Here is a 27,603-nt window from a genome sequence, read left to right as displayed (position 1 = left end):
AGGGCGCCTTTAACAGTGGATGGGGGCTGATCGCTGTCTCATTTGGGGTGCTCTCTTCTCGGCGAGGTGTCAAAAGCTTCCACTGCAAACACAAAGCTCGCTGGGGCCAGCGAATGACTCGGAGCTGCGCTCGTTAAAGTAATTTCTGTTGAAGCCCTTCTGAAACCTTTTCGGCGCACTTGACCAGAAATGTCCGTAATGATGAGCGGTGATGGGAGAGCGAGTGGGTCTTCAATTTAGGTCCGTGAAATAGAACCATGAAGCAAAGCTTTGCAACATTTCAAATGGAACTGCCCGTTTATTTCTGCAGTTTTTACGGAGCAAACGAGAGTGCTTTATATTATCACTTTATTACATCATCACAAGTTCAGTCTTTTGGCACGGGGAAGGTTAAGTGATATGCATAGAATCTCAGGATTTTGAGGGATGCCGAGGCTTGAACCCTGTTCCGCAGTTTTAAAGTCTGTCTTTAAGCAGCTGAGCGTGAGGAGAGCCTTTCCGCCACTGTATAAACAGAGAAGCGTGCCGCTGCTAATTAAAACGAGCATTGGCATAGCCAATAAGTCTCGCTTTTGGGACCTTATAAGTGTTTAGCCATGCAACAGTTGATGTTGCACCAAGGATATTGTGCTGGATAACTAAACACTTATAAGGTCCCAAAAGTGAGACCTATTGGCTATGACAATGCTTGTTATAAGAAGCTAACTCACCTAGGTCCTGGTCGATATGATCGGGTAGAGGCTCTTCTTCTGGGAACTTGGTGGCTTCTTTCTTTTGAAAGGTCCAATCCCCAATTTGTGTTAATCAAATATAAACATACCAGTAATCCGGTCAAGCACATGCTTCACTTAATCTAATCTTCATGACAACCAAACAACCTTGGCCCTTAACAGGTTAGTATTTCTGTTCTCACTACTTCCAGAGAACTTTGACCCTCAGATGTCCTGCTATCCATATTGACAGGAAGGTGGGTGGGGGAGTGGTGTCGGGCTGTGTCATATTTTAGATCCAGTTCCCTTGAGCTAAGTTGACACCTAATCTGGCAAAAATGGTATATCAAGTTGATTCCACTTGTTGACTGACACTTCCTTTCAGATCTAAACCTAGGAGTGTCTCTGAGATATGTGGTTAATGTGCCTGAAATGTTCTAACCTCTCCCTAAATCGACAGGTACCTCAGAATAGCCATCTGATGAACAAGAATGTTATGCCTGATGTGTTTCAACAAAAGAAAATCCCCCACTCCTTTGTCATGTCGGAACCTGGTTTAGATGATTCAGATCTTCCTGAATTCTCTGGCACCCGATCATTCGTAGTCACAGCTTAAAGTGATCCTTGTCGGGCAGAGAATCCTATATAAAGCTAATAGTATTCAGTGTACAATCCTGTATTCTAGACAAGCCTTAGTTTGTATAACATATCCACCTCCTCATTTGGATCTGCGAAGCGTCCAGTGAGGTCGAGAGCCTCATAAACTTTGCCCCCCCCCCCCCCCCCAAAAAGATGATTAACATTGTCAGTGCTTGTAGCTTGTATTTCAAGTGAAAGTCTGTCGCAGAGCAATAGTTTGATGGTATTACTTGTAGTTTGTGACTGAACCGCTGTGCCAAGGCTCTACGCCAAAGCAAGGGAAAATGGTTAACGTTTATAATGGATGTAACTGGCTGTGATTAAACTGTGTTTTTATTCTGTTCTTTATACAGCTGGCTTTAGATTATGAAATTAAGTTCATGGAGACGAGCGCAAAAGCAAATATCAATGTAGAGAATGTAAGTACCATTAGTTTTCTCTCTCTTATCTATGGATTTGATGCTCACCTCAAGAAAAGTTCAACAAAGTTAAAGCAATAAATTCTCCAAATCACATTTCACAGATAATCACATTAGGGGGAAAAAAAATGGGGATGTTGTTTCTTCTTTGATCCTGTGTGACTCTATTCATGAAGTACTTGAGTCTAAATAATGTCTACTTTTGATGAACCTCCGTTCTGCCCATTGGTCAGCAACTCTGACTTGAAAGAAATGATAAAGAAACATATTCTTCTTTGTTAATTTGGTTTTCACCAGCACCGAATCCGGGGTTCAGGTCCAACCAGTCCACGGCTATAACCGTCCCAGTACCATTTACGTACATGATGTGCAAGTAACCCCTGACCTGTACACATTTGCCAAGCTCATTTCTGGGACAACTAAAATGGATAACTGCTCATTTATATCGTGTTCCATATTGACCTCAGGAAAAGGCTGCGAGGTCAGTCCCTTCATACAGTTGAACTAGACATTTACTGATTTTCCACCACTTTGTTTAATTGAGCAGTAACTGGTGAGTAATTTATACCGTTTAGCTGTTTTTCATTAGAAGTGATGACCGGACAGCAGACTTCGAACCGTATTAGTTCAGGTCTAATAATTACAGATTTCTCGCTTTACGAGAGGCCGACCGCGTAGCGCGTCCACGCCTGCTTTTTATAGACTACTCTTTCATGCGCAAGAAGATAATGGGACTCCTCACCTGATGGTTTATAAATAAAGGGTTTATAAATAAAGGTTAACGGTTCACATTTGGCAGTAATCATTGCAAGATTTTAGTTGCCTTTTGTTGCTTAATAATAATACTATAAATTTAGGCGTTCACTCGCATCCTTTTTAGAGATCATATAGAAACGTAAGGAATGTCTATTTTTTTAAACCTAAAGTAGGCAGAACATTGAAGTCTAAGAATAATTCTTTCGTATAAGTTGTAACTACGTGAAATAGGAATATTAATTTACGTAAAATACTCAAACAATATTGCATCTGCCAAAGAATGACCGTTTCAGTTTATCCCATTGCTTTAACTGAGTTCATGATATTTGAGGGTGGATTTCTAAACCTGATACTGCCCACTGCTCCATAATACCTCACTGTAGTTTACCATATCCTGCCTGTGTTTGCAGCAGTCTAAAGCATACTGTGGGGAATTCGATTTCATTAAAGTAGTTTTTTGCTTTATTTGTCTTGCATCTTGAGGTCAATCTAAACATCTGCGCTGTTGCATCTACTTTACGTCTCAAGACCACAGTTAGCTGCGTTGTATTTGTGGCACATTGTCGGCATATCAGAAAAATGTTACGCCTTGGTTCAGCCTCCATCACAAAGGCGTGGACGGATGTGGCAGCCCTTTTAGGCACGCTGTACTATAGAGCAGATCCGGCAGACTTCCATTTGCACCGACTCTCACAAATGTCTCTTCAGTGTCAATTAAAACTGCTGGATCTCGTTAAAGATGCTCTGCCCAAGGTAACTGCTGTTCTGATTGAGAGTTCTATCGACTGTGTGGTGTTCTCTTCAGTTACATCTGGTTGCGTTGTTGAATGCATCCTGTTAGTGGTGGTGAAGTGTGCAGTTACCAGTGGCAGAGCGGTACAAAAGGGGGTGGTGATGGACGGAGCATCAGACCCAATCAAACACTCACACCCAGTCAACAGATCTGGGTTTGATCCATCACCGTTCTTTAGCCCACTCTGCCACCCCAGTTCAGACATGGCAATATACAAATCAGTCTGACCCTGTGCCTCATGGGAACAGTCTAGCCCGAACTGCCAAGCCATGCCTTCCCTGGACCGGAAACAAGCTTCCTAGGACCGGTTTCTGGCATTTCAGCCGTCTTCAGCCAGGCTTGCTCACTTTGCCACTGGATTCAAGCAAGCCTGGCTGACGACGGCTGAAATGCCAGAAACCGGTCCTAGGAAGCTTGTTTTCGGTCCAGGGAAGGCATGGCTTGGCAGTTCGGGCTGGACTGTTCCCATGAGGCACAGGGTCAGACTGATTTGCATATGGCCATGTCTGAACTGGGGTGGCAGAGTGGGCTAAAGAACGGTGATGGATCAAACCCAGATCTGTTGACTGGGTGTGAGTGTTTGATAGGTTCTGATGCTCCGTCCATCACCACCCCCTTTTGTACCAGTGGCAGAGCAGCAGTGGCTCTAAGGTAGACTACCTTCACCTTGGAATTGGTTCGATAATAAAGTGCTGGGGCTGTTCGTATTCCACACTGTGTGGCTCAAGGTTTTGCTATTGTGCGCAGGATGGAGCCTATTCCCCTGCTTTCGAAACTGTACCCTCCGGGACCCACTCCTGAGTCCCTTACGGCGCTGAGCACGCTGAGCACTCTGTGGGTCTTTATCTGTGTTTTTTTGGTTCAGATGGAGGTGATATTTCAATAATGTTATCAGTCCTGGGTCTTTATCTCTGGCCATTGCAGGGTTGTTTGTTTCATTATCTTGCAATTTTCTTCTACACAAAACGCAAAGTAAGTAGAAAACACATGTAAAATCGTGTTGCCTGCAACATCCCTTTGCTCTAAAGTGTTGCCCCGTTCTTAGTTTTTATCTATTCCTGGACAGCATTCCCTAAAAGTTGCATCTTCTCAACTTCTGCAGTATATGTTATTCATGATGGAGTTATTTTCTTTGAATAGGGTCCCTCCCTCTATATATATAGGCTGATATCTCAACTTCGTCCGCCTCTGCATCAGTGTAGCTAGTGCCTGCAGGTTGGACACTTTGGTCCTTTGTTGATGAGCTCTTGTTAAATGGAGAGTACTTGGTAAAAGTGTCAAGTATTCTCTACATAAATTCTTATTATTGTATATTTACTCATATGGGTCCCCCAACATCTGAGAGGCAGGGACACTCCAGTACTGGGGCTGTTCTCTAAAGGGGTCGAAAAGGCGCACCCTCCGAAAAACGGCACCAAAAACTCCTTCAGCATTTCATGTTTACTCACTTAGCTTAACCAGTCTAGAGCCGCCCTTCAGCTCACTTCACTTCAGTTCCAGGTGACCGTGATAGATTTTGTGAAAATGGCCCGTAATATGGATGCAATGGGACAGGATTTTGAAGTGTGTAAAATTCCTTTGTCTGTTGCATGCCCTTCAAGACTTCACCAGCAGGGGGCACTGCATCTTTATCCTCTAATGAAAACATCTTAAGATGTATAATGCTTCAAGCACGTACCTGATTCCTGAGAGGAGGCTTCTAGCAGGAGGACATCACTAAATATTTTCTACAAATTAATGAAAATAACAACATAGACAACCATAGCAGGAAAATTAAGACCCGTGGTTTCCTGGCTCATTATCTTTTTACGTTTTCCTTGCTTTTTCTGTTCCAAGTATTTCACCCCTTACGGACTTCAGATCAGGGTTATGTAGTCTGTGACTTTAATCATTTTGGAATCGCGGTGCCGTGCACTTGTTTGTCGATCGAATTTGCATCATTTATCTCCTCTCTGTCCATCTCCTTACTTGTGGAAGCTGTATGTGTTGTTTCTCTACCTTATGACATGTTGCTGGTGCCTGTTACCTGAGGTAATTTATACATTACCCTACATTTTCACAATCTGCATGCCTACCTAATATTTATATGTGCAGTTCATTGGAATATTCATCCAATATCTAACATTTAGCTTTCTCTGCAGCTGAAAATAAATTGTTCTATTAAATTAGTTTTGTAGGTCAAATATATGCTGCTGGGATGGGTGTGCAGCCATAGAGTTCAATACCAGAGGAGCTGACTTAGCCTTTATTGATAAAAGAGTAACGCAGAAGGGAATGACTGTTTGTGATTTTTATGTTTTCCTCAACTCTTGCAGAGAATTGATGATTTTGTCTTTTACGGATGTTTAGAGATTTTCTCCCAATTATGTCTACGCTTTGGGAGAAATTTATAACATTTGCTAGCCTCTTTAGATATTATGCATAACCTGACACTTTTACCAGAGCAAGAAAATCTTCAAAACCCGAGGCCACGATAATTTAAAGAAGTGAATGGAACATAACCTATGTCATTGCTGCAGTTAAATGTTATCTTTTTTTGTACAAATGCAACATAGGAGAAAAAATAAATTACAATGAAATCAATGTGGAGAAACACAAAAAGAAACCCCTTAATTGAGTTAATTCTTCCTATTGTGTTCCTAACAAAAAGTAAGGTGCTTGTGAAGGGGTACATTTGATATAGCAGTCTCCTGAGCTGCAAGTCTAATTGTACAGTTTTTAATCCTGCTTTAAGTGCATTCTTACTCGGAGGGAAAACGAATGTCCTTAAAACTGTTGGAACATCCTCTGTTTACAGAGAAAAGTCTGTGCGCTGCTATTTATTTGAGTTGCATCCAGCCAACTTGATAGTAACACTTAATGTCTCTGTGCTCTTGGAGAACCTGTCTGTTTCATATTATTTACCTTCACCGTGCCCGCTCGTCTGTGCTGATCCATAAAGATTGATCTCTGTTTCTACTTTCTACCCAGTAACCAAACCTTAGAATAGTGATTGGACATAAATACCAGTTCACGTACAGTTGCACTACTGTGAAGTGTAGTTAAACATTCAGAAATCCCATGTATGAAGTCTGTGCAAACCTTTTACCAAATGTGGGACTTAAAAATCTAGCCATGTACACTTGTGACATAACTAATTTGTTTTTAAATGTCTTGTGCTTTATAGGCATTTTTTACACTTGCAAGAGACATCAAAGCAAAAATGGACAAAAAGTTGGTGAGTACAATGCATTTAATTAGAGAAAATGAAAAATGTTTCTAGAAAACAAATCTAGAATTTTCATATTGAGTGACAATGGCTCCTGATCACATGAAAATAGTAAATATTCCAACGTTCCAGGTATAATGTCTTCCAGGCAAATAATTGTGAATCATTTAACACTTCTAATGCTTAAGAGTTGTGCAGAAACCCAACCTCCATCACTTTTCAGATGTTTAATTTGAAAATTCAGTGATTTTATTTTTCTCGCACTTAACAATTTTCATACACAAACTACAGGAAAATAATAACACAGATGTTGGTTTAGTTTTGTGAATTAGCTGGATGCAAAAATGTCAACACCTCCTACATCTACCTTCAGCCATCTTTAGAAGAACTGTACTACCATTACGAGAAAAAGCAATACCCTTTTCTTAACATATCACACTGGGCCAAAATTGCTTATTTCTGACTGTGTAACTAAAGAAAGTTTCCAGGACTACTCCTATGGAACATGCCTGTCCGTTTTCCATGAACTACTGCTGGAATTAACTTGTAATTCATTTTTTGCATGAACATATTTACACACAGATTTGCTCTTGAACTTTTTTTCCCCCCTCTCCTTTAGGAACAATAGTTTGCCCACTGAATATACCAATTCCCCTGCACCTCAGCCAATGTTGTTCCCTGCCCATTCCCACCATGGAAATTGATTTATTTTTCCAGTTGATAACTGCAAATCTATTTACCAGGGTAAAAAGGAGTCTTAACATTTGTGAATACCGATAAATTCACAAATCTGTTGTTTTTTTCACAAACCATTCAGCGTATCCAAGCCCTGTCATGCTTCATAGGAGAAGGTTCACTCTTATGCAGTAATATTAAGCGTGAGCTAATTCTTTTACATGTGTAAATTCTTTTCATGAAGCCATTGTGTTTCAAGATTTAGGTTCACTCTTAAATATAGCCCTTTGCATGTGTACATTGTATTTACACATGCTAATGGCTGTAAGAATCAGGCCAGTACATTTAGGGATGTTAAATTATTGCTAAATATAACTTAATTTTAAGTTACTCCGTGGTCACTTCCATGTGCTTCTAAAGAAACTCCTCAGAACACTTGTGTAACTACAAATTACCAGCAAAAAAACTAGTTCACCTGAAAAGAGTTCATTAGATCTTCTAAGGACTCAATGCACCTTTCAGTCCAGTCTCAGGCAGACAATTCAAAAGATGAAGATTGAGGCTTAAACTCTACGGTCAGATGATTTTGAGAAGAGTATGACATTTCTCAGAGTTAATGGAATTAGAGTCTGAGGGGTTTCAGTCACTAGTGAGTTCAAATTGCTAAGTCATATACAGACACATAGCCTTCGGAAGCAGGCTTTCCTGTAAAGGCAGAAATAACAGGGTGTTATTCATGAGCATACATTGAATGAAACAGTTTTATTTTTGCGCTCGGGTGCCCAAGAAAATTTGTGAGGCAGAGCCCTGATACCTGTATAGACCAGCCACCTCTGTTGGTAGATACTGAACGACAAAGGCCTGATTTGTACTTTGACAGGTAGTACTCTATCAGTCCGTAAGGGGGAGGATAGTAACGCCTTCGTCCTTACTGACTAATTTAGAGATGACTGGCGGCCCAGCGGTCATCTCTGTATATTGACCAGGACCGCTGTTGGAGCAATTCCTTTGAGCATACAAAAAGTTTGGTGGGCTGCCTGTCCGTTTTGATGGGCGTTCACCGAACTTTTCAAAAGTCTTTGTTTTTCTGTAACAAATTTCCAAAGCAGGAGTTTGCTTCAGAAAAACTACAAACAAATGGCTTCCACACCCTTGGAGTTTTGTCTGATATGGATGCCATTATTTGGATTTTATTTATAACTCCACCAGTTTGTTCCTGGAGGGTGATGGACAGTGAAATAGACAGGGCAAGCACTGTCCTTCGTTCGCCTTCTCTCCTCCCCTCCACTTCCCCGCTCAACTCCATTAGTCACTCGGACGAGATTTCCATCAGCAGAGCCAACATAGCCTACATAAGCAGAAAACTTAACGTCCGTCTGACTCTAGATGAGACGAGCGGACCAAGAGATTGGTGGACTGGTACTGTTAAATGGTAGCGGCAGTTTCAGTCGATAACCTTTCAAGTATTGCCCGGCGGTAATGGCCTCTCATACCATTCGATAATTTACCAATGAAAGAGGCAGGCGCCGGAGACTGGAAGGCAGGAAACAAAGTTTTTATTCCGTCGGAGCAGAACACATCAGATCAGACAGCAAGGTATCGTCACGAGGTGCTCTAACTGCATCTCTGAGGCCTGGCCTCTTATACACAGGTTTATGACTTTATGGCAGGGTTATCATACATGGCACATTCTTGAGATTGTCTTGGAACATGAAAGAACATCCTCGGAATCCCCACTTCAAGCTCGTTCCCACACATATCTACAGTGGAAGTCCCCACCCCATCCACAGTAGGAGATGGCTATCACACAGCTGGACATTCCGCCAATTCCCGGGGGTGTGTGCGACCGGTCGGATCTCAGGGGGTGGGGGGCCTTGATCTACTGTAATCCCTTTGATGTGGGGTGTTTCCCTTACAGTAGGGGCAATAAACTGCATCCGCAGGGCTAGGTGATGGCCTGGGATCGGTTCGGACAATGGGGCGCAGAGGAAGGGGGTTATCAAAGAGATGCATGACCATGTATGGGATGTCGGTCAGGCGTGGGATGTGGTTCTATGGCAGGGTCGCGCAGAAGGAGAGGGTTTATGGCCCGTGTATGAGAGAGCGGGGGTGGGCGGCGCGCGGGGGATGCTTGCAGCGCCAGGGGGACGCGCTGGCGATCGGCAATGAGCAGGGAGAGACCAGGGTGCCTAAAATGGCTGCCGTGCGCTTTCCTGTGTGTCGCGCTGGGGAGAGACAAGATGGCGCAGATAATGTTCAGTTTGCAAGCTAAATTTCCACAGTCCTCTCTTTTAACATATCTCGCCAGCTTGTCTAGTTCGGATCTATCCCCGTAATACTACGAACTTCCACCTCATACAAAGCCTTCATTCGTTCCGCTTCAAAGTCTTAGGGCAGATGCGGTTCATAAAAAGCAAACATAAAGGTGGCAGACACTGAATCCCCAAGCAACATCCACATAGTATCACAATCGGTATTAGGATAAATGAAAACAGCCTCCATCCCCAACTTTTAATAGTGTCCCAAAACCAACTCCCAAGGGACCATCCTTCTTGCTCCTGATGAACCTCTGCGGAAAGTCTGTGGAGGTGTTCAATTGCTTTGTAGACTGAGGGTGAGTTATCCGGTACGTAGGTACAACAGCTGGACCCAATGATGCGGCATGCTCCTCCACGATCAGCCAGAACCACATCTAGAACGAGGCGGTTCTGAAGAGCCACTAGGCGGACGGCCTGGAGCTCGGCGGTGTTGTTGGCGAGGATGCCGGCCGTAATGTTCATCGCCGTTTCGACTGCCTGGGTTAAGTGGCGGATGGCACGGCTGTTTGCCATTGGACCCCAGAGTGGAACAAGACCTTTTACTGCGTTCATGAACTGTGCTCCGGCGGAGTCGGCTTGCACAATGTCTTTGGCACGTTTCTGTCGGTGATGGTTCGCTGGAGCCACATATGTCGGAGGAAGGACAAAGGCGATGTAGCAGGTGCCTCCCCAACCTTTCGGAAGCCAGGTGTAGGCCTTAGTACCACAGACTAAGTACATATTCGGGGAGGCAACAAAGGAGGGTGGATCAACTGAGTCCAATGTTCGGGTGATGAGGCAGGAGCTGTGGCCCACCAGCTGCGCCCCCAGGCCTTCGAGGCACACAAATCCAGTGATGTTGATGACGGATAGGGCCACTGTTAGGGTTGCGGCCGTCCGTTTCCGGAGGTAAGAGAAGGTGGGTCTGGCTGGGTTGTTGAACACTTGCATTTCAACTCGTTCTTTGGCAGGGATGTCCATGTGAAAGGAAGTGTTTGATCTCAGAGGACAGAAGGGGGCAGAAGTTCTTCCAGTTTTGTTCAGCCAGAACCCATGGTAGAAGTGTGACATAGTTCTGCCGGAAGTGGCATTGACCTTGTAGCTTTCTTGCAGGAGGATTAGCCAGGCGAGGCAGGAACCATGGACAGAAAAAGGTGAAGGGATGAAAGGGATAGAGTGTCCAGTGGCATGTGGTAGCAATCCACAGATCCAGCAATTAGTGGCATTGGCGGCAAGATTATGTTGGTGGAGCAACTGCACAAAAGAGTTATTCCAGAACTCCTTACGCCTTTCTCGGAGTTGGGGTGAAAGTGAGATCAGATGGTGTTCTTTCATGGTGGTAGGTTGAACGGTGGTCAGCAATGTCTTATGAGCGGGTGTGTTTTCCTCCATGATCCAGAAGGTGACCACGAGGAGAAGGCAAAAGAGAAGGGTAATGAAAAGTGCAATAGTCTTTGAGCTGTGCATTCTGTCAGTCTTTGGGTTTTTGTAGTGGATCTTCGGACGTCCGGTTGCTTCCATCATCTTCATGTCGGGCGCTTCCATCACCTTCAAGGGACTCGGTAGCGGGCAGAACCACAGACTTTGTTTAGTTTCTCTCCTGGTGGCCTTTGAGGTGGCTAGGCTACCGCTCTGAGATTTCCACTTAGTTTGTGGTCTGCTTAGCCGAAGTTCTCTCCTTTCGTCGCAAGTTATACCCTTCCTTGGATGGCACGGTGGGATCTGGATATTTCACTAACTCAAGTGTCTCTGTATCTGGGCAGCGGCTCAGGGATGGTCGGTCTTTGTCCAGAAGTTCTTCTTGAGCGGTGATGTTGTCCGTGGTCGTCAGGGTCGGTGATACCTTCTTGCAGTGGTGTGCATGCAGCCAATTGCGTTTCCCCTCCACTCGAAGAGCTGTTCGGGTGGTGATCAGGACTTGCAGGGGGCCCGTCCACCGGGGCTCCAGACTCTTGGTGCGCTGGAAGTTACGCACTAAGACAAAGTCACCGGGTTGGATGTCGTGTCCGGGGCCCCTGGAAACATCGGGAATGGCTTGCAGCACCTGCTGATGGATAACAGACAACGTTTTAGTTAGGTTATACAAATAGTCAGACATGAGGACGTCCGGGACGTCGTGGATGGATGTTGGCTTTGGTGCAGTCCAAAGGTTCATGGGCCGTCCGAAAACGACCTCGTAGGGGGTTAAGTGGTGTTTAGTGGGGGTGGAACGCATTGATAGCAATGCTAGCGGGAGAGCGTCTGGCCATTTCAGTCCTGTGGTGGCAACTATTTTTGCTATCTTAAGCTTCAATGTGGCATTATGTCGCTCAACCAAGCCTGCAGATTGGGGATGGAAGACCGCATGGAATTTCTGTTTTACACCCAGCCCCTTTAAGATGAATTGGATAACCTCGGCTACAAAGTGGGGGCCGTTGTCGCTCCACAAAATTCGACAAAGGCCGTATCGGGGGAAGAATTCTTTCAGTAGTACTTTTGCGGTAGTCATAGCGGTGTTGTCGTGGGTTGGGTAGGCTTCCACCCACTTGCTGAAGGCACACACAACGACAAGTACGTACTTCAAACCTTGGCACCTTTCTAACTGGACATAGTCCATTTGTAGGACTTCAAAGGGGTGATTGGGAACCCCAAACCCTCCCCGGGGTACAGCAGTTCCTTTCCCAGGGTTGTGTTGGAGGCATACCAGGCATTGTTGGACCAGACGTTTGGCTGAGTCTGGGATTTTGTCGTTGTGCCAGACTTTGGAGATGAGTTCGATCATGGGGGCAGACCCTATGTGTGCGGGGGAGTGTGCCATGGTCAGCATGGGGATCAAGTATGAGTCGGGCAGCAACCATTTGTTCGAGTCTTTAGTTCGCCAGCAACCGTCATCGTCCTTCAATCCCACCCGGGCCCATTCAGTTAATTCGTGTGGTGTGCTGGCTAGTTGGATATCCCTAATCGTTTCCCTAGCATCCTTCCATTTCTCAGTTTGTGACCTGGTCACGTACATATGGGTCGTGGACCTATTCTCGGCTGTGGTTCGGGCAGTAATGTCAGCTAGTGCATTTCCCTGTCCTATAATGTCTGTCACCTTCTTGTGTGCCTGGCATTTGATCACAGCCAGCCGTGTGGGGAGGAGGACTGCTTCGGTCAGGGCAGAGACTAGATCTCCATGCAGGATGGGTGTGCCATGGGAAGTCAAGAATCCCCTCTCTTTCCATAAGAGCCCAAAGTGGTGAACTACCCCAAAGGCGTACTGACTGTCTGTGTAAATGTTTGCGGTTGTCCCTGCTGCCAGGATGCATGCTCGTGTGAGAGCAATTAGTTCCGCCGCCTGTGCGGATCGCTGTGTGATGCGGGCTGTCTCAACAACTGTTCGGGCTGTGGTGACTGCATAGGCAGCTGAGGTGGTGCCATCGGGGAGCTTGATACATGAGCCATCCACCCACAGTTCTCCGTCAGGGTCCGGGAAGGCAGTATCCCGGAGGTCAACCCTACTCTTGGTCTGTTCGTCGGTGAGGGTCACGCAGTCATGTATAGGGGACGCATTGGGGTCAGCGTCAGGGAGAGGTAGCAGAGTAGCTGGATTCAGAGTGGTGCATCGTTTCAATGTGATGTGGGGTGCAAGCAGAGTCAGTTCGTAACCAGTCAGTCGTGCGCTAGTCAGGTGTTGAGTCTTGGTTTGGTTCAGGAGGGTGTCAACCGCATGGGGTACCAATACTGTGAGGGGGTTCGAGAGCACAATCCCCTCACTTTGCCGGATAGAGACAGCAGCGGCAGCTACTGCTCGAAGGCAGGCTGGCAAAGCTCTGGCTACAGGGTCAAGAGTGGCAGAGAAGTAGGCACAAGGGTGTTGTTTAGGGCCTATGGACTGAGTTAGGACAGACAACGCACATCCCTCCCTTTCGTGGGTGTAGAGGGAGAAAGGTTTAGTGTAGTCTGGGGTTCCTAGGACTGGGGCCGAGCAGAGGGCGTCTCGTAATTCTTTGAAGGAGGATTGGCATTCGGGTGTCCAGGGGAGGGGGAAGGGGACATCTTTAGCCAGCAGGGAAAGCAGAGGTTTTACAATAAGACTGAAGTTTGGCAACCATTGTCGACAAAAGGAGGTGAGGCCTACTAGAGACCGCACTTGCTTCTGAGTTTTGGGAACAGGGGTTTCTAGGATGGTCTGAATTCGGTCAGGGGTAAGTTTCCTCCCGTCTTTGGATAGTAGGTGGCCTAGATATGTCACTTGGGGTTGGCAGAATTGCAATTTCTTCCTGGAGACCTTGTGACCGTTTTCCACGAGGAAGTGGAGGAGGTGAATGGTGGCTGTGACGGCAAGTGGAGTGGTGTCGGCCGCCAAAAGAATGTCATCGACGTACTGTATTAACACCACTCCATCGGGTAGTTGGACTGCATCTAGTTGTCTCTTGAGGGCTTGGCTATAAATGCTGGGACTCTCAGTGTAGCCTTGGGGTGCCCTACAGAATCTGTACGAACGAGCTTTTAAAGTAAAGCCGAACAGGTAGCGGCTGTCTGGGTGGATGGGGATGGAAAAGAATACGTTCTTGAGATCAATAACGGTAAAGGTGGTGGCAGTGGACGGAATCAGGTTGAGGATGGTGGTGATGTCTGAGACCACGGGGTACTGAGGTATGACTACTTTGTTAACTTCTCGTAAGTCAACAATAAAGCGGTATGCTTTCTCATCTCCCTCGCCTTGCTTTTTTACAATGGGTAGGATAGGGCTGTTGCAAACATTACTGACTACTTCTTCTACCACTCCTGCATCGACTAGGGACTCGATGATTTCCACCAATGCCTTCTCGCCTTCGGGCGATATCCGATACTGTGGAAGCTTTGGGAGCACTGCGTCCGGTCGGACGGTTATATGTACTGGGTCGATCACCATGCGCCCTACATCTGAGTCGGTTTTAGCCCATAGATGTGAAGGTAACGTGTCGAGTAGGGACAGGTCAGCATCGGTTATAGAGAGCATACGTCGTGTGTGACAAGGTCTGAACAGATCTGGGTTATCGTGCAGGATGACTCGAACTCCGTCTTGGGAGCATCTGATGGTAGCTCGATAATGTTTTAGCAAATCAAGTCCCATAATAGCATCGGGGGTGTTGGAGGAGAGCAGAAAGGTCGTATCAGTGGCGTTATCTTCTAAGTCAAAGGAGATTGGTGCTGATAAGGGGTTAGTGGAGGGCGTTCCATCGAAGCCTATTGAGGTTACATGTGAGCCAGACAAGGGTGCCCTAGGAATCAGTCGTTTAGATAACGCACTACGTGTTGCCCCAGTATCTACCAGGAATGGAGACTTTGTGCCCAAGACCTTAGCAGTGATGTAAGGACCTTGCTGGTCAACACGGAGTTCGACTGGATCCCTCCCTTGCCCCTGGCGGTCCTATGCGAAGTCATGGGTGCTTTCGTAGTCGGACTGCTGACACTGGTTTTGTCGGGGGCGATCAAAGGTGTTTGGTCTGCCTGGCCTGTCGTTGATGGCGTCGTTCGTGTACCCTCGTCCCTGTCCTCTATTTCTGGGGTCATATGCTGTGTCTCTGGGATCCCTATTTTTGTTAAGTTCCAGAAGGACCGGGCACTGGGATTTCCAGTCTCCGAACCCTCTACAGAACGCACATTGGTTCCCATCTAAGTCTCTCCGTCCGTTGTAGGGTGCAGGTGTATGGTCTCTAGGGGGTAGCTTTCTAGGGGCGGTTGGTTGGTAATTCCCTTTCGGGGGTTCCCTTCCTATGGTCACCCCTTGCAACTGTGCTATCATTACCCTCTCCTTCAGCTCCTTTTTCTTCCTCTCTGACGCCCTATCGTTCTCATTCTTTTGGTTTTCGTAGTATTGGGCCATCTGGAGGATTGCTGCGGGTTTGGAGGCTGCCCAACTACTCTCGCTGGTCTGTAGCTTCTGGGAGACTTCTTGTGACAGACCCTTCACATAATTCTGGACAAAGAGGTGATGTCCGTTTGCAGTGGTCATGTCCTGGCCACTATAATCGGAAAACACAGTCTCGAATCGGGAGAAGTATTCAGACACATCCTCCTGGGGTTTCTGGCGACAAGCCGTCACTATCGACCAGTCTACCTTTCTTTCTGGGATTAGAGTCTTCAACTTCTGTACAATCTTGTCTGGGAGCTCCAATATGGCTTTCGGGGGTTTCTGTCCCGGTTCTCGCTGTTTATCTATGGTATCGAGTTGTACCCAGGTATATCCGAACGGTTCAGCGTGGTCAACTTTCCGGATTTGCTTCCACACATCAGCCGGCAGACATAATCCGAAGAACAAGTCGATATCTGCTAAAGTCATTATTGTTGAGCCTAAGGCTGTACCTAGTTCGGTGTAGAAGGCAGTCGGGTTCTTTCTTAAGTCGGGTAGAGTTTTTCTAAAGGTCTAAATATCTTGTCGGTCCCATGGCTGGTAGACCCAATTATATACAACCCTTCCCTTCGCATCTTGGTGGTTGATGTCGTCATGTGTTCCCTGACCTCGTGGGGGGACCCAGTAGGGGGCGGCCTCTTTGATGGGCATCATGGTATCAGTCCTTCCTTCCTGGGGCTTAGTCGCTATGGGGGTTTCTGCTTTGGTTGTCTGTCTGTGTTCTTTAAGGTGTCGATAGACCTCGAGTGTACGAGTGAAGAGGTTCGTCACATCGCCCTCTCCTTCTTCCCCAATGTCTACCTTCCTATATAGGGCCGCTAAGCCTTCGGGACCTTTATCGTGGTACCTATCCTCATATGTATTCAGGGCGTGATAACAAAGTCGTACGACAAAGTGTCGTCTGCGGCTGTCGGCATACGAGTTATACACGTCTGTTATATACTCCTCACTTTCCTTTCGCTCCACCAGTGTCCCTACTATCTTGTCGATTCCTGCTCGTTCATCCTTTGTTAGTCGATTCATTCTGGTGGAATCTTTCTTTCTCATCTCAGGGTCATCCAACGTCATTGCCGACGTTGTGTTCAGTACAAGAGGCTCGGCCGGCGCGGAGGCCGTGAGGGCCGAGGCCCCTGTACTGCTTTCGCTCGTGTTTGGGGGTTGTGGGTGTTGCACTACCGATTGGGAGGGTGCGTATGGAGGGGGCATGTAAATGATCGGGGGACCTAATAGTAATTCGTCATTCGTTCGTTGCTTAGAGGACAACTCAGGGTAGAGCATAGAGGGGGTCCTAACAGCGTACTGGCCTGATGTTTCGGGCTCCTGTCTTAGTTTAGTTTCCCTTCTCTCCTTTATTTATTCTTCTAACTTTCTAGCGGCAAGGTGAGCTGCCTTTCGTAATTCCTTTTATGCCTTTACTTCTTCCCTCTTTTTCCGTTGTGTTGCTTCTTTGCGCCACATGCCGATACTGTCAAGCATAGTAGGCGTTGTCTTATTGCTACGCAGAGCTATTTCTAGCATTTCTATCTTATGGTCGTCGAAGGATCCCATCAGTGGCCACTGACTCTCGGGGTCCTTCCTTGTATATTTATGCCATAGCTTGCTATAAGCTACGGCGACTAGTCCATATTTAGTGAACATGTCCTTATTAGGGGTGCCTTCCAGTGGAGCCGGATGGTCCACCTCTAATAAGCGGTCCGGGCAGAACCAACTATCAATCAGTGGGGAGAAGATAGGCATGACTGGTTTCAACGGGGACAAAAGTCAGCACTACCTATCCTTTCACTGCTTGCAAAGACTAGACAGAATATCTCTATTCCTCGTTATTTGTAAGCAGAGAATACCTCCAAAGAACCAATATCGAACAACTAGTGTTCGGACAATCAATCAATCAATGGGGAGATAAAGATAGGCACGACGGGTTACAATGGGGACAAAAGTCTGCGTTACCTACCCTTCACTATTTGCAAAGACTAGACAGAATATTTCTATTCTACGTTATTTGCAAACAGAGAATATCTCAAAGAGCACTATTCTTCAAAACAATCAATGTTCGGACAATCAATCAGTGGGGAGATAAAGATAGGCACGACGGGTTTCAACGGGGACAAAAGTCTGCGTTACCTACCCTTCACTATCTGCAAAGGGAGAGAGAGAGAGTATTTCTACTCCTCCCCGTTTGTAGACAGCGAATATCTCAAAGAGAACAATCAATAAGCAATACTAGTATTTCAATCAATCAATCGTTTCGCAATTTGTCGTGTTTCACGACCTTACCCGGACCGCGTGGACAGTTTCTCGTCTTCCGCCTCCAGCGCCCGATCGTCCTCTACTCTCCGTATTTGCCGCGGCACTCCTGATGGTTCCCAGTCAGGACCGTAGATCACTCGAGAGAGGTCTGCTCGGAACCAGTGAAGTTCGGATGATCGGCTGCCAGACGAGGGTCTATCGGGCAGGAGCTCTCCCGATCGTTGCAGTCGTTCACTCTGTCGTCGGGACCTCTCCCACTGGATCCACGTGTCGCTGATGGGCCCCACGTTTGGGAGGCCAATTGTTAAATGGTAGCGGCAGTTTCAGTCGATAACCTTTCAAGTATTGCCCGGCGGTAATGGCCTCTCATACCATTCGATAATTTACCAATGAAAGAGGCAGGCGCCGGAGACTGGAAGGCAGGAAACAAAGTTTTTATTCCGTCGGAGCAGAACACATCAGATCAGACAGCAAGGTATCGTCACGAGGTGCTCTAACTGCATCTCTGAGGCCTGGCCTCTTATACACAGGTTTATGACTTTATTGCAGGGTTATCATACATGGCACATTCTTGAGATTGTCTTGGAACATGAAAGAACATCCTCGGAATCCCCACTTCGAGCTCGTTCCCACACATATCTACAGTGGAAGTCCCCACCCCATCCACAGTAGGAGATGGCTATCACACAGCTGGACATTCCGCCAATTCCCGGGGGTGTGTGCGACCGGTCGGATCTCAGGGGGTGGGGGGGCTTGATCTACTGTAATCCCTTTGATGTGGGGTGTTTCCCCTACAGTAGGGGCAATAAACTGCATCCGCAGGGCTAGGTGATGGCCTGGGATCGGTTCGGACAATGGGGCGCAGAGGAAGGGGGTTATCAAAGAGATGCATGACCATGTATGGGATGTCGGTCAGGCGTGGGATGCGGTTCCATGGCAGGGTCGCGCAGAAGGAGAGGGTTTATGGCCCGTGTAGGAGAGAGCGGGGGTGGCCGGCGCGCGGGGGATGCTTGCAGCGCCAGGGGGACGCGCTGGCGATCGGCAATGAGCAGGGAGAGACCAGGGTGCCTAAAATGGCTGCCGTGCGCTTTCCTGTGTGTCGCGCTGGGGAGAGACAAGATGGCGCAGATAATGTTCAGTTTTCAAGCTAAATTTCCACAGTACTCCCGGTCATCGTTGCAATGGAGTACCCTGTTTGCTAAGCTCTAAATCAAACCTCAAGTGTGCAAATACACTTTCGCCACCTCAGCAAATTGGAAAAACAGGTGTGCAGAATGTTTCCTAAGCTCCTGTGGCATATGATATAAAGGCCATGTGTTAGCAATGTACTGGGATGGGTTCAACTTGCAGTCTATAAGAATATGTTTACTAACATTTCCACTAATTAATATCTGCTACAACTGCACATTAAATATTTACTTATGGGACAAAACAAGCAGGCCTGTCCTAGCATCTCCTCTCCCAATATTACTCACTTGGATCATAAAGCTGCTGTTGATATACTAGCTAACAGAATAAGGAAATTCATGCTCTTCTTAATCTCTTAAAATCAGAAAGGCTCGTACCATGGCAAAATTCTTCATATAGTTTTTATACAGTGTGTCAAGTAGTGTAACATAACCCCCTGACCTATGGATAACTTCGCTGGGCTAATCTCTATCGATACAGTCAAAGCCTTTGATGCCATTTGTAGGAAGCTGGCTCTTTATATAGTTGATCAAAAAGAGGTACACGTAGTCCAGGCAAACCTCAAAGGAATTACACAGGCACAAATGACGCCCAAATTCTCTCTTCTGTGGTTGTGTGAGTGAGCAGTTGGGCATATCAGAGGGTAGTGCTAAGCATTTATTACACACACAATGGCAGTAGGCAAGGCCACACTCGATGAAGAAATCTGACACCACGTTTATAGAAATTTAGATACCAAGATCATCGGACTCAGTTAAGTACTTTTCGAGTTATGAATTTTTACAGTCCTCAGGAGTGGACACGTTGTGCATTTTCGGTATTGGCAATGCTATCCTATGGAAGAAAAACATGTATTGCATTCTGGCTCTTGACAGCGACTTGGAGAACTGCTCTTCTGGAGTTAAGATGAGTATGGGGCAAGGTCCAAGATCACACCAACAGGTCTCCTCAGGAGGCACTGGGGCATCTAATTGCAGCGGTGTCATAGCGTTGGGTGTCCCATTCACTTTAATGGGAGAATGATCTGTCGGGAAAGAGGCTGCAAGCTTGGACTGCGGGACCAGTCCGGTGGAACCCACATGGGTGTTCGACCCTTGAGATGCTCGGACACACAGGGACACCTTTGGTCCCCTTCTCCTCTGGCTGTGGGGCTCAGGTACAGTGGTGTCTTTTGGGGTCCGATTCTGGTGCCGGAGTCTCTTGCTGTTGAAGGGGGCCTGTAGAAAGAGGCTGCAGGCGGCGACAAAGTCTATTCTGGGCAAACCCAAATGTGGGATTAGCTCTTGTGGGTCTGGCGACCCCGTTGGCACCGTCACCTCCCTTGGACACGGCCTCAGGAGCACAGGTGTACAGGTGCTTTGAGGCGTCTGGTTGTGGCGGTCACAGACTCACTTCTTGGTCTTTGTTTTCTGCAGGAAGGACAAACAGGACAGCTGGGCACTTCATGATGTGATTCTCCCTGTCTCTGAAGTGCCTCAACGTGCAAGTCGGTCTCCCTCTGCATTGGTGACTGGACACAATAAGCCTTGGCTGCTGCAAGGGGTCGGTACCTGAGTATTGGTCCTGTGCGACTATGGTTGGTCCTGGTGTCGTCCTACTCGGGACAAGACAGATCTGACCTTCAGGAGCACAGGGTCCTCTTCCTGGGGAGTTGCTGTGTTGGACCTGCCCAGAAATGGCAACTCTCTGGACCGCACCTTGGCTGCAGGGGAGTAGCTCTTCTAAAGCAAGGTAGTTTCTTTGTTGATTTGTGAAGCACTGGGAGCCCTCTGGGTTTCTTGAGATCTGCTCAGCGACAGGATGCTCCACGTGCGTCAGGTGCAGCAGGCAGGCCGGCAAGGATGGTGCCAAGTCAGTCGTGCTCCTCGGTTCTACTGGCACTCCTCCTTTTGTGTCCAACGAAAATCTGAAGTCCTGGTATTGGGGCTCCCCTAAATACTCAATTTAGGGCGTTTAGGGGAGTCAGGGGTAGTAACCAATGATCTACTTACCCCTGGGGTCACTACGCCCCCTATATGACCACTTACTGTGGGAAGTGGGCATAGCCCTTTGTCAGAATTCCTAAGTGGGCTAACACAATGATGGCCACTTCTGAAAAGTTGTACACCCTCCCCTCCCCATCAGGTTAGGCCACCTTAGGGGTGGTACTGGCTTGGGGCAGGCACGCCTACCCGACTAGCTAATTTTCCCTCCAGTCTAGGGACCAAGGGGGTTCTGGACAAAAGGGAGTTTGCTTCCTCTCCTGTGAGGGAAGCCAAATTCCCCTTTCAAAGGCTGTTGTTTCTTTGCAGCTCGCCTGCCTGGGAATGCTTATCAGCAGGTCATCATATAGGAGGGGGTATAAACACCCTTTTCAGAAAAAGCTTTGTTTCTGATCTCCTGAGAGCAATGGCTCTCACCCCTGGGGGAAATAAACTCATCTGTGTTACCGTTCCTGGTGGGGCCGTTTAGACACTATAAAGATGATGCTTTGCCCTATGATTTTATATACCATTTCTAATATTCCGGTTCCCATTTCTACTAAACTATTCAAATCTATTAATTCAGTACTGTCCTCCTTTTTATGGAACAACAAAAAACCTTGTATGTCCACTTACAAATTAACATGTCCTAAAGCTGAAGGAGGAGTTAATTTTCCTTAATTTCCCTGCTTATCAAAAAGCATTTTTATTACGACCGGCTTCGTATTGGTTACTTGACTCCACAGCAGATTGCCCTTTATGGACATCAGTTGAGAGTTCGCTTTTATTCCCTTTTTCATTTCAAGAATATCTCTTTTTCTCGTAAACCTCAAACGTTATCTACACCCCTATTTAAATTCACTTACAAACTTCTCGTCCCTTTATATCCTTTGATTTATGACACTCTGGACTCTTTTTTTTTTTTTTTTTTTTTTTTTTTTTTTTTTTTTTTGCCTCAACCATTTGGCATAATAAAACTTTATTAATACATAATAAGCCCTTTTATTGGAAAACATGGAGGCAACACGGTTTGATTTGGGTCCATCAATTATTTTCAGATAATGAAATTGTTTCTTTTTCTTTGCTTCAGAAGTTTTATAATCTGCCTGCCTCTTTCATTTCTAAATATTATATTCTCCGTAGCACGGTGCTTGACATATACACTCAACTTGCTAGTAACTCTGCCAACTCTCCAACTAATGCCTTGCCTACTGGTTTGTCTACTCTTATACGTACCAAACCTAAAGCATCCACTTTGTATACCTTCCTTCAGTCTACAGGTATATCAAGACAAAAATCTAAAACCGAAATTGCTTGGTAGACAGATTTTAATGTAGTTTGGTCCTTACCAATGTGGAACAAGATTTGGGTTAAAATACGCAAAACGTCAAGAACAGCTAGTTTAACACAAACGTTGTTTTACATTTATAACAGACTTTTGCTATCTCCACATACTTTAAATAAAAGGTTCTCCACTGTACAAGATACCTGTTGGTCTTGCTCGTCTCCCAATGCTACTTTATTTCATATGCTTTTTTCATGCCCACCTGTACATAAGTTCTGGAAACAGGTTTGGTCTCAAATCAACTTAATCTTTGGCACCAATATCCCATTTTTCATAAAGGACATCTTCTTGGGAAGCCTTTCACCAATTTGGGATAATTGTGAAACTAATATCAAAATTGTAGATTTATTTATAGCAGTTGCTTTTCAGCAGATCATAAGAAACAAAAAATTCTTACAAAGCTTGGTGGTATGATGTTTGTCACAATCATAGATTGGATACATTCCTTGTGTTTCCTCTACAAATGGCTATTAAACGACTTCAGTTATGGTCACCTGTTACAACCTTCTTTGATAAATGTGTATTACAACATTCTTCGCCGAACCCATCTCAGCAGGAAGTACTTAAGCCCCCATACATTTTTTTATGTTCTTCTATGCGAGCTGTGTCATTCCCGATTTTCTTTTACTGTGATTTTATCTTTCTCCTCATTTGTGTATTTAGGCTGGAATACATATGTGATGTATATTTCGTGCCTGACAGTATGTCTTGTATATTGCCACCTTTTTGCCTTTAATAAAAATTTTCTCTGAACTAAATAAAAACAAACTCCTCTGTGTCAACAGACTGGACTGAACCAGTCAGATAGCACACTAGAGGGCTAGTGGTTTCAGGGGTACCTCGAAGGAACCTTCTGGATGCATGAATTAATAAATTCATAATTGGAGTGGGTTTATTAATACGAGGTGACGAGTGCTTGGTCTGAAGAAGCACACCCTCAGGATCCAGAGAGTAACATAGTGGTTAGGGTTGGCGTTGCTAGTAAGAATTTATTTCTACCCAAACTCTTTTCAGCAACATAAGTATAATGAAAGACTGGAAACAAACTTAACTTTCTAACCTGTACCATGTAGTTTGCATGCAGCTCTTTGATGACACTTTATAGCTCACTGTGCTAGATTATGGTTGTAACTTATGAACTGCACAATAGCAAAAGGGTGTCTGTGGTAAAAGCAGTAACCCACTACGCTATGCACATAAAATACTGTTCTGCGATCAGCATGTTACACGTCCTTTGCAGCAGGCATATTAACCCTCTGCACTACCTTAGATAAGTCAAAACTGCCACTAGACAAACCTCCAATCTCTCTCCAGCAGGTACATTAATCACCAGAGTTATCTTGACACTGTTGTTGTTGCCTGAAAACTATTGACTATACAAGGAACTCTGCAGCAAGTGCTTGCAAAACTGCTGCACGGCTACAAAACTGCCCCCAGTAAGAAAACTGCCCCCCAAATCCTTCCAGCCTCCAGGGCAAACGCCTGGTACGGCCAGTCCAGCCTTGGTGCTCACCCTACATAAAGAGTACAACTGGTCAGAACACCACATGTTTTGTGACTGCTTTGAGTACACTTCATCTCCCGTTTTAATTGGTGCTCCCAGTTTTCAAACATTAATGGTACAACGCACAACGGACCCAGGTTAAGGAGAAATCTGCGCCAGTTGATTACAATAACTGACCTGCAAATTATAAAAAACCTACATTTGAAAAGAGAAAGGACAGAGATGATCACCCAGCTGAGGAAGAGGTATAATAAAGTATAGAACGGTGGATCAAGTGGGAAAAAAGTGACATCCTATACATCCATTCTGGCTTTAATCAGAATTTCTATTGATTTTAGTATAATTGACTTAAAAATTTAAACTTAACACATAGTAACTGCTTAAAGGATGCATAATGTGAAAGAAGACTGGCTATCGAAGGTAGATCTATTTCATTAGATCTGGAGCTGGGGTCAAGTGGTCATTTAATTGATTCTTATGTTTTATTTTATCCAGATAAGATTTACAAATGTTGCAAAATAGTAGGAATTTTATCCACGTTGTTAGTAAGTGTAAAAATAAAAACTAGTTTCTCTATAATGGAGATGCTTAAAAATTGAAAAGGTGTGAAGGTATTGGGACGATATACGATTCTGCGAGTTAACATTACAATTTTTATTGAATTTCAATGTGTCCTGGTCTGATAAAAAGACAATTTAACGGTTATAAAAAGGTTCTGTTTGTCAAATCGTATTTTGTAAAATTAAATAAATGTCGAATGCCACCTACAACCTTCTGCCTGAATTGTGTACCTTAAAACGGTCTTGGTGGCTGGTGGTGGTTATTGTGGAGATGCAGCTATATAAAAATAGCTGCCAATGCTAAATGTGGGTTGTTTAGGAGCTATTACATATAGAGCTGATTATATGTTGCAGGATTAATGTGTACTCGCTAGAAGGATTTGTTTTTCCTGATTGGGCTGTCTGTGTTGTGCAATTAGTAGGAATGAAGGGTTACTCAAGGGTTAGAATGGTGAGTGGGTGATTCATGGGGTTAAGAATAGAGAGTGTATTCATCATTAGTGAGACTTCATTTAGATGATGAGGTTATTAGTATTGTATAATGCTGTCTTTTTTTTTTGGTAATCTATAACAGTATGATATAATTTTGTCTGCCGGAATGAGTTTGTGAATTTAAATTTTACCTTCAATGAATTAGGGAGCACATCATTTAAAATAAAGAATGGCTAGAGTTATGAACTTTATAGTTTCTCTTACTTGCGGCATTTTTTATTTTGTAGTGTACTCTAAATATATTGCGTCATAATTGATCTTTGGCATAACATTCACACATTTATTTTCCAAGAAGTCTGAAGATATTTTTATGGATATGTTTATTTTCAAAGATCTGTAAAAATATGGGGGGCAATTAGAAATTACTCAAAGATTCGGACCCAGAATTACATTTGTTTTTCTGCAAGTAACTTAATTTCTGAAGATCCAATTTATAAATGTATGGACTTTCCTCATCCCCAAGATGCCTCTGGTATTGGTAATCCCTAGGGTGGGGTGAATCCGGAGCATGTTCTGAGCCGCTTGTAATGAAAGCCTGGAAGCGTGCGGTGTAAAGGATGCAAGTACGGCTACTCTTCCTTCTGCTTGGATACAAACATGTTATCCAGAACACTGTATATTTTAGCAATTCGAAGTATGTCTTTACATTTGTTTACATACAACACACGAGTTTGAGTATTTCTGTCTAGTATTTAAAATTGCATCGTAATAACATTTTATTTTTTCACAATTTTGTGTCTTTAGGAGGGGAACAGCCCTCAGGGCAGCAACCAGGGAGTCAGAATCACACAAGACCAACAAAAGAAAAGCAGCTTTTTTCGATGCGTTCTTCTGTGATGGGAGTTTGCCTTCGTTCGAGTGTCTTACTCATTTGAACTGGACTGTGCCTGTTGCGAATTTTACGTTCCACTGTGAACTTAAAAACTTTCCATCTAGCCCCTCCGAGCTGTGGCTGTCCAGATGAGATTAAACCATTGTGTTTATTTAAGGTAGTGGTCTCCCTTTTCAAAATCGGAAATGGAGCTAAGTTAAACAAAAAAGTGTATTCCGCTAATATTTTTCTCTTCAGTCTCATGTCTGATCTAAATAACAATTGAAACAGCTGAGCTCACCAAAGTAGAGTGGTATCCACGTATGGTATCTTCTTCCAGCCCACCTTGTTTTGCAAAATTACAGATTTGTTTAAATAAAAAAAAAAAGCGCCTTCTGTTGCACAGAAACCCATGGATTTGCAGGAAAGGTCTTTGCAAGACGGGATGATGCGAGTCTTCGCCGCTTGTCGTCTCTAACGTGGACACCACGAAAAATTATTTTCCTCCTGTTCATAATATATTTACTTAAACTGACCAATATTTTTGTAAATGTGTTATAAATATAGAAAATTATTTTTGTATTACTTTGGTGCGCTTCGATGTTTTAATTTATTTTGCTGCAGCGGATAATCGTTCTGGAGATGAAGCACCCTTTGCTAATATCAAAAGTGTACAGATATTTTTCTTATGTTCAGAGGAGACAGTGCAGTGCTGCCTTGCTACTTCCCTGACCACCTACTGCACTGTTTTTGTATATTAGTAGCGTGCCTACAAGAACAAAAAAATGCAATAGTCTCTAATCCGATTTCTTGAAAGTTCTATTTTACGCTGACCTGCCAACGTGCTAATTTACAGGTGTTTATAAACATGTATATTAATATGTACATAGATATACGTATATTTATGCCACATTTAGTTAGCCTCTTTACTTTAATTTTAAAGTAAGGTACTTGTATGAGTAAGAAGTATGCTCAAAGTATTTTGTTGCATACTTCCAACTCTAAAACATCTTCTGGTCGTATACTTCTCTTTGTGTATGTGTCTCATTTGCAATGTTTTCTTTATTAATCCTGCCGAAAGATAATTCATTGTAATTTGGAATGGATCGCTTGCTTCTTGAGAAAATATATACAACTTGAATAACTTCTTGCATAGATGTACAAAAAATGTGGCACAAATATACCCTGCTGTAGAATAGGGGCATTAAAAGCATCATCTTCCTTATGCAATGCTATGTAAATGAACTTGTGCTTTCCTTTGCTATTTCATATATCTGCATTTATTCTTAAATCGAGTGATTTATCTCACTCCTACGCTTGCAAACATTCCTTTTATGCAGTTCGTGTGTATACAGTAGTATGTGTGCAAACGATTGTGTGCTCACTTTAATGCATACAGTACTGTATTGGAAATACAATTTGTACAGTGATGCACAACTGCAAGACCATTCCATTCGATAAAAATCCAAACCGTGGACATTCCCAAACCCATAAATGAGTTTACCAAAAGAGTTCATGTACATAAGACAATACTTACCGCAGCCATCACATGTAGGGCCTTGGATTTTCAAGCGCCTGCTGGTGAGCGGTTATAACAGTAGTGCCTGTTAATGAACATTTATAATTCGCCATACTGTGAACACTGGTTTACTAATGACTTTGTGACAAGAGTTGTTGAACTATGTGTGTTGAACTAGAAAGTTGAGAACTAGGAAATTGTACCAACAGGTCAGGCTTTTCAGAAGCTGATGTCAAGTTATTAATTGGTATGATCGACTTTAGTATCATTTAAAGTAAAATGAACATATCAGTGGCCTGCTGTTCACTGGAATATTTTTAACCTGCTTTGTTTACATTTAAGACTGCACTTCAGGAAAACAAAAAAATTAAAGCTCATTTTAAGGTTATTGATTTACCAAACCTGCCGTTTTTATTTAATTTGTGTGTTCCAGCATGGTAAAACGTAAATTGATTTTGTCAGTTGTATTGTTCTCCCTGGTTTGTGTGAACGCAGCAGACTTTAACACACAGAGGCATGTGAGTGATGTGTGTGGATTCATGGTGTTTGGGATCTCTGTGACAAGGTTTTAACATTGGTGCCTTAGGATGATGCGAAAGTGAGCATTATGTCAAAGGTCATG

General features: G+C 44.5%; 1 protein-coding gene across 1 annotated transcript in view; it reads left to right on the top strand.

The window, feature by feature from the left end:
- The window catches only part of RAB8A (RAB8A, member RAS oncogene family), a 58,912-nt gene extending 31,543 nt beyond the window's left edge, over nucleotides 1-27,369 (top strand). Inside the window, exons 6-8 of the mRNA XM_085638989.1 lie at nucleotides 1,703-1,768; nucleotides 6,484-6,534; nucleotides 25,396-27,369. Of these exons, the coding sequence (XP_085495115.1) occupies nucleotides 1,703-1,768; nucleotides 6,484-6,534; nucleotides 25,396-25,488 (210 nt within the window). The 3' untranslated portion in view covers nucleotides 25,489-27,369. The remainder of the gene's footprint in view (nucleotides 1-1,702; nucleotides 1,769-6,483; nucleotides 6,535-25,395) is intronic.
- The last annotated feature ends 234 nt before the right edge of the window (nucleotides 27,370-27,603 follow it).

This window comes from Triturus cristatus, chromosome 12 (assembly GCF_964204655.1).
Source record: "Triturus cristatus chromosome 12, aTriCri1.1, whole genome shotgun sequence".
NCBI classification, from domain to species: domain Eukaryota; kingdom Metazoa; phylum Chordata; class Amphibia; order Caudata; family Salamandridae; genus Triturus; species Triturus cristatus.
Note: the sequence above shows the minus strand (reverse complement) of the source record. Positions and strands in the feature narration are given on the sequence as shown.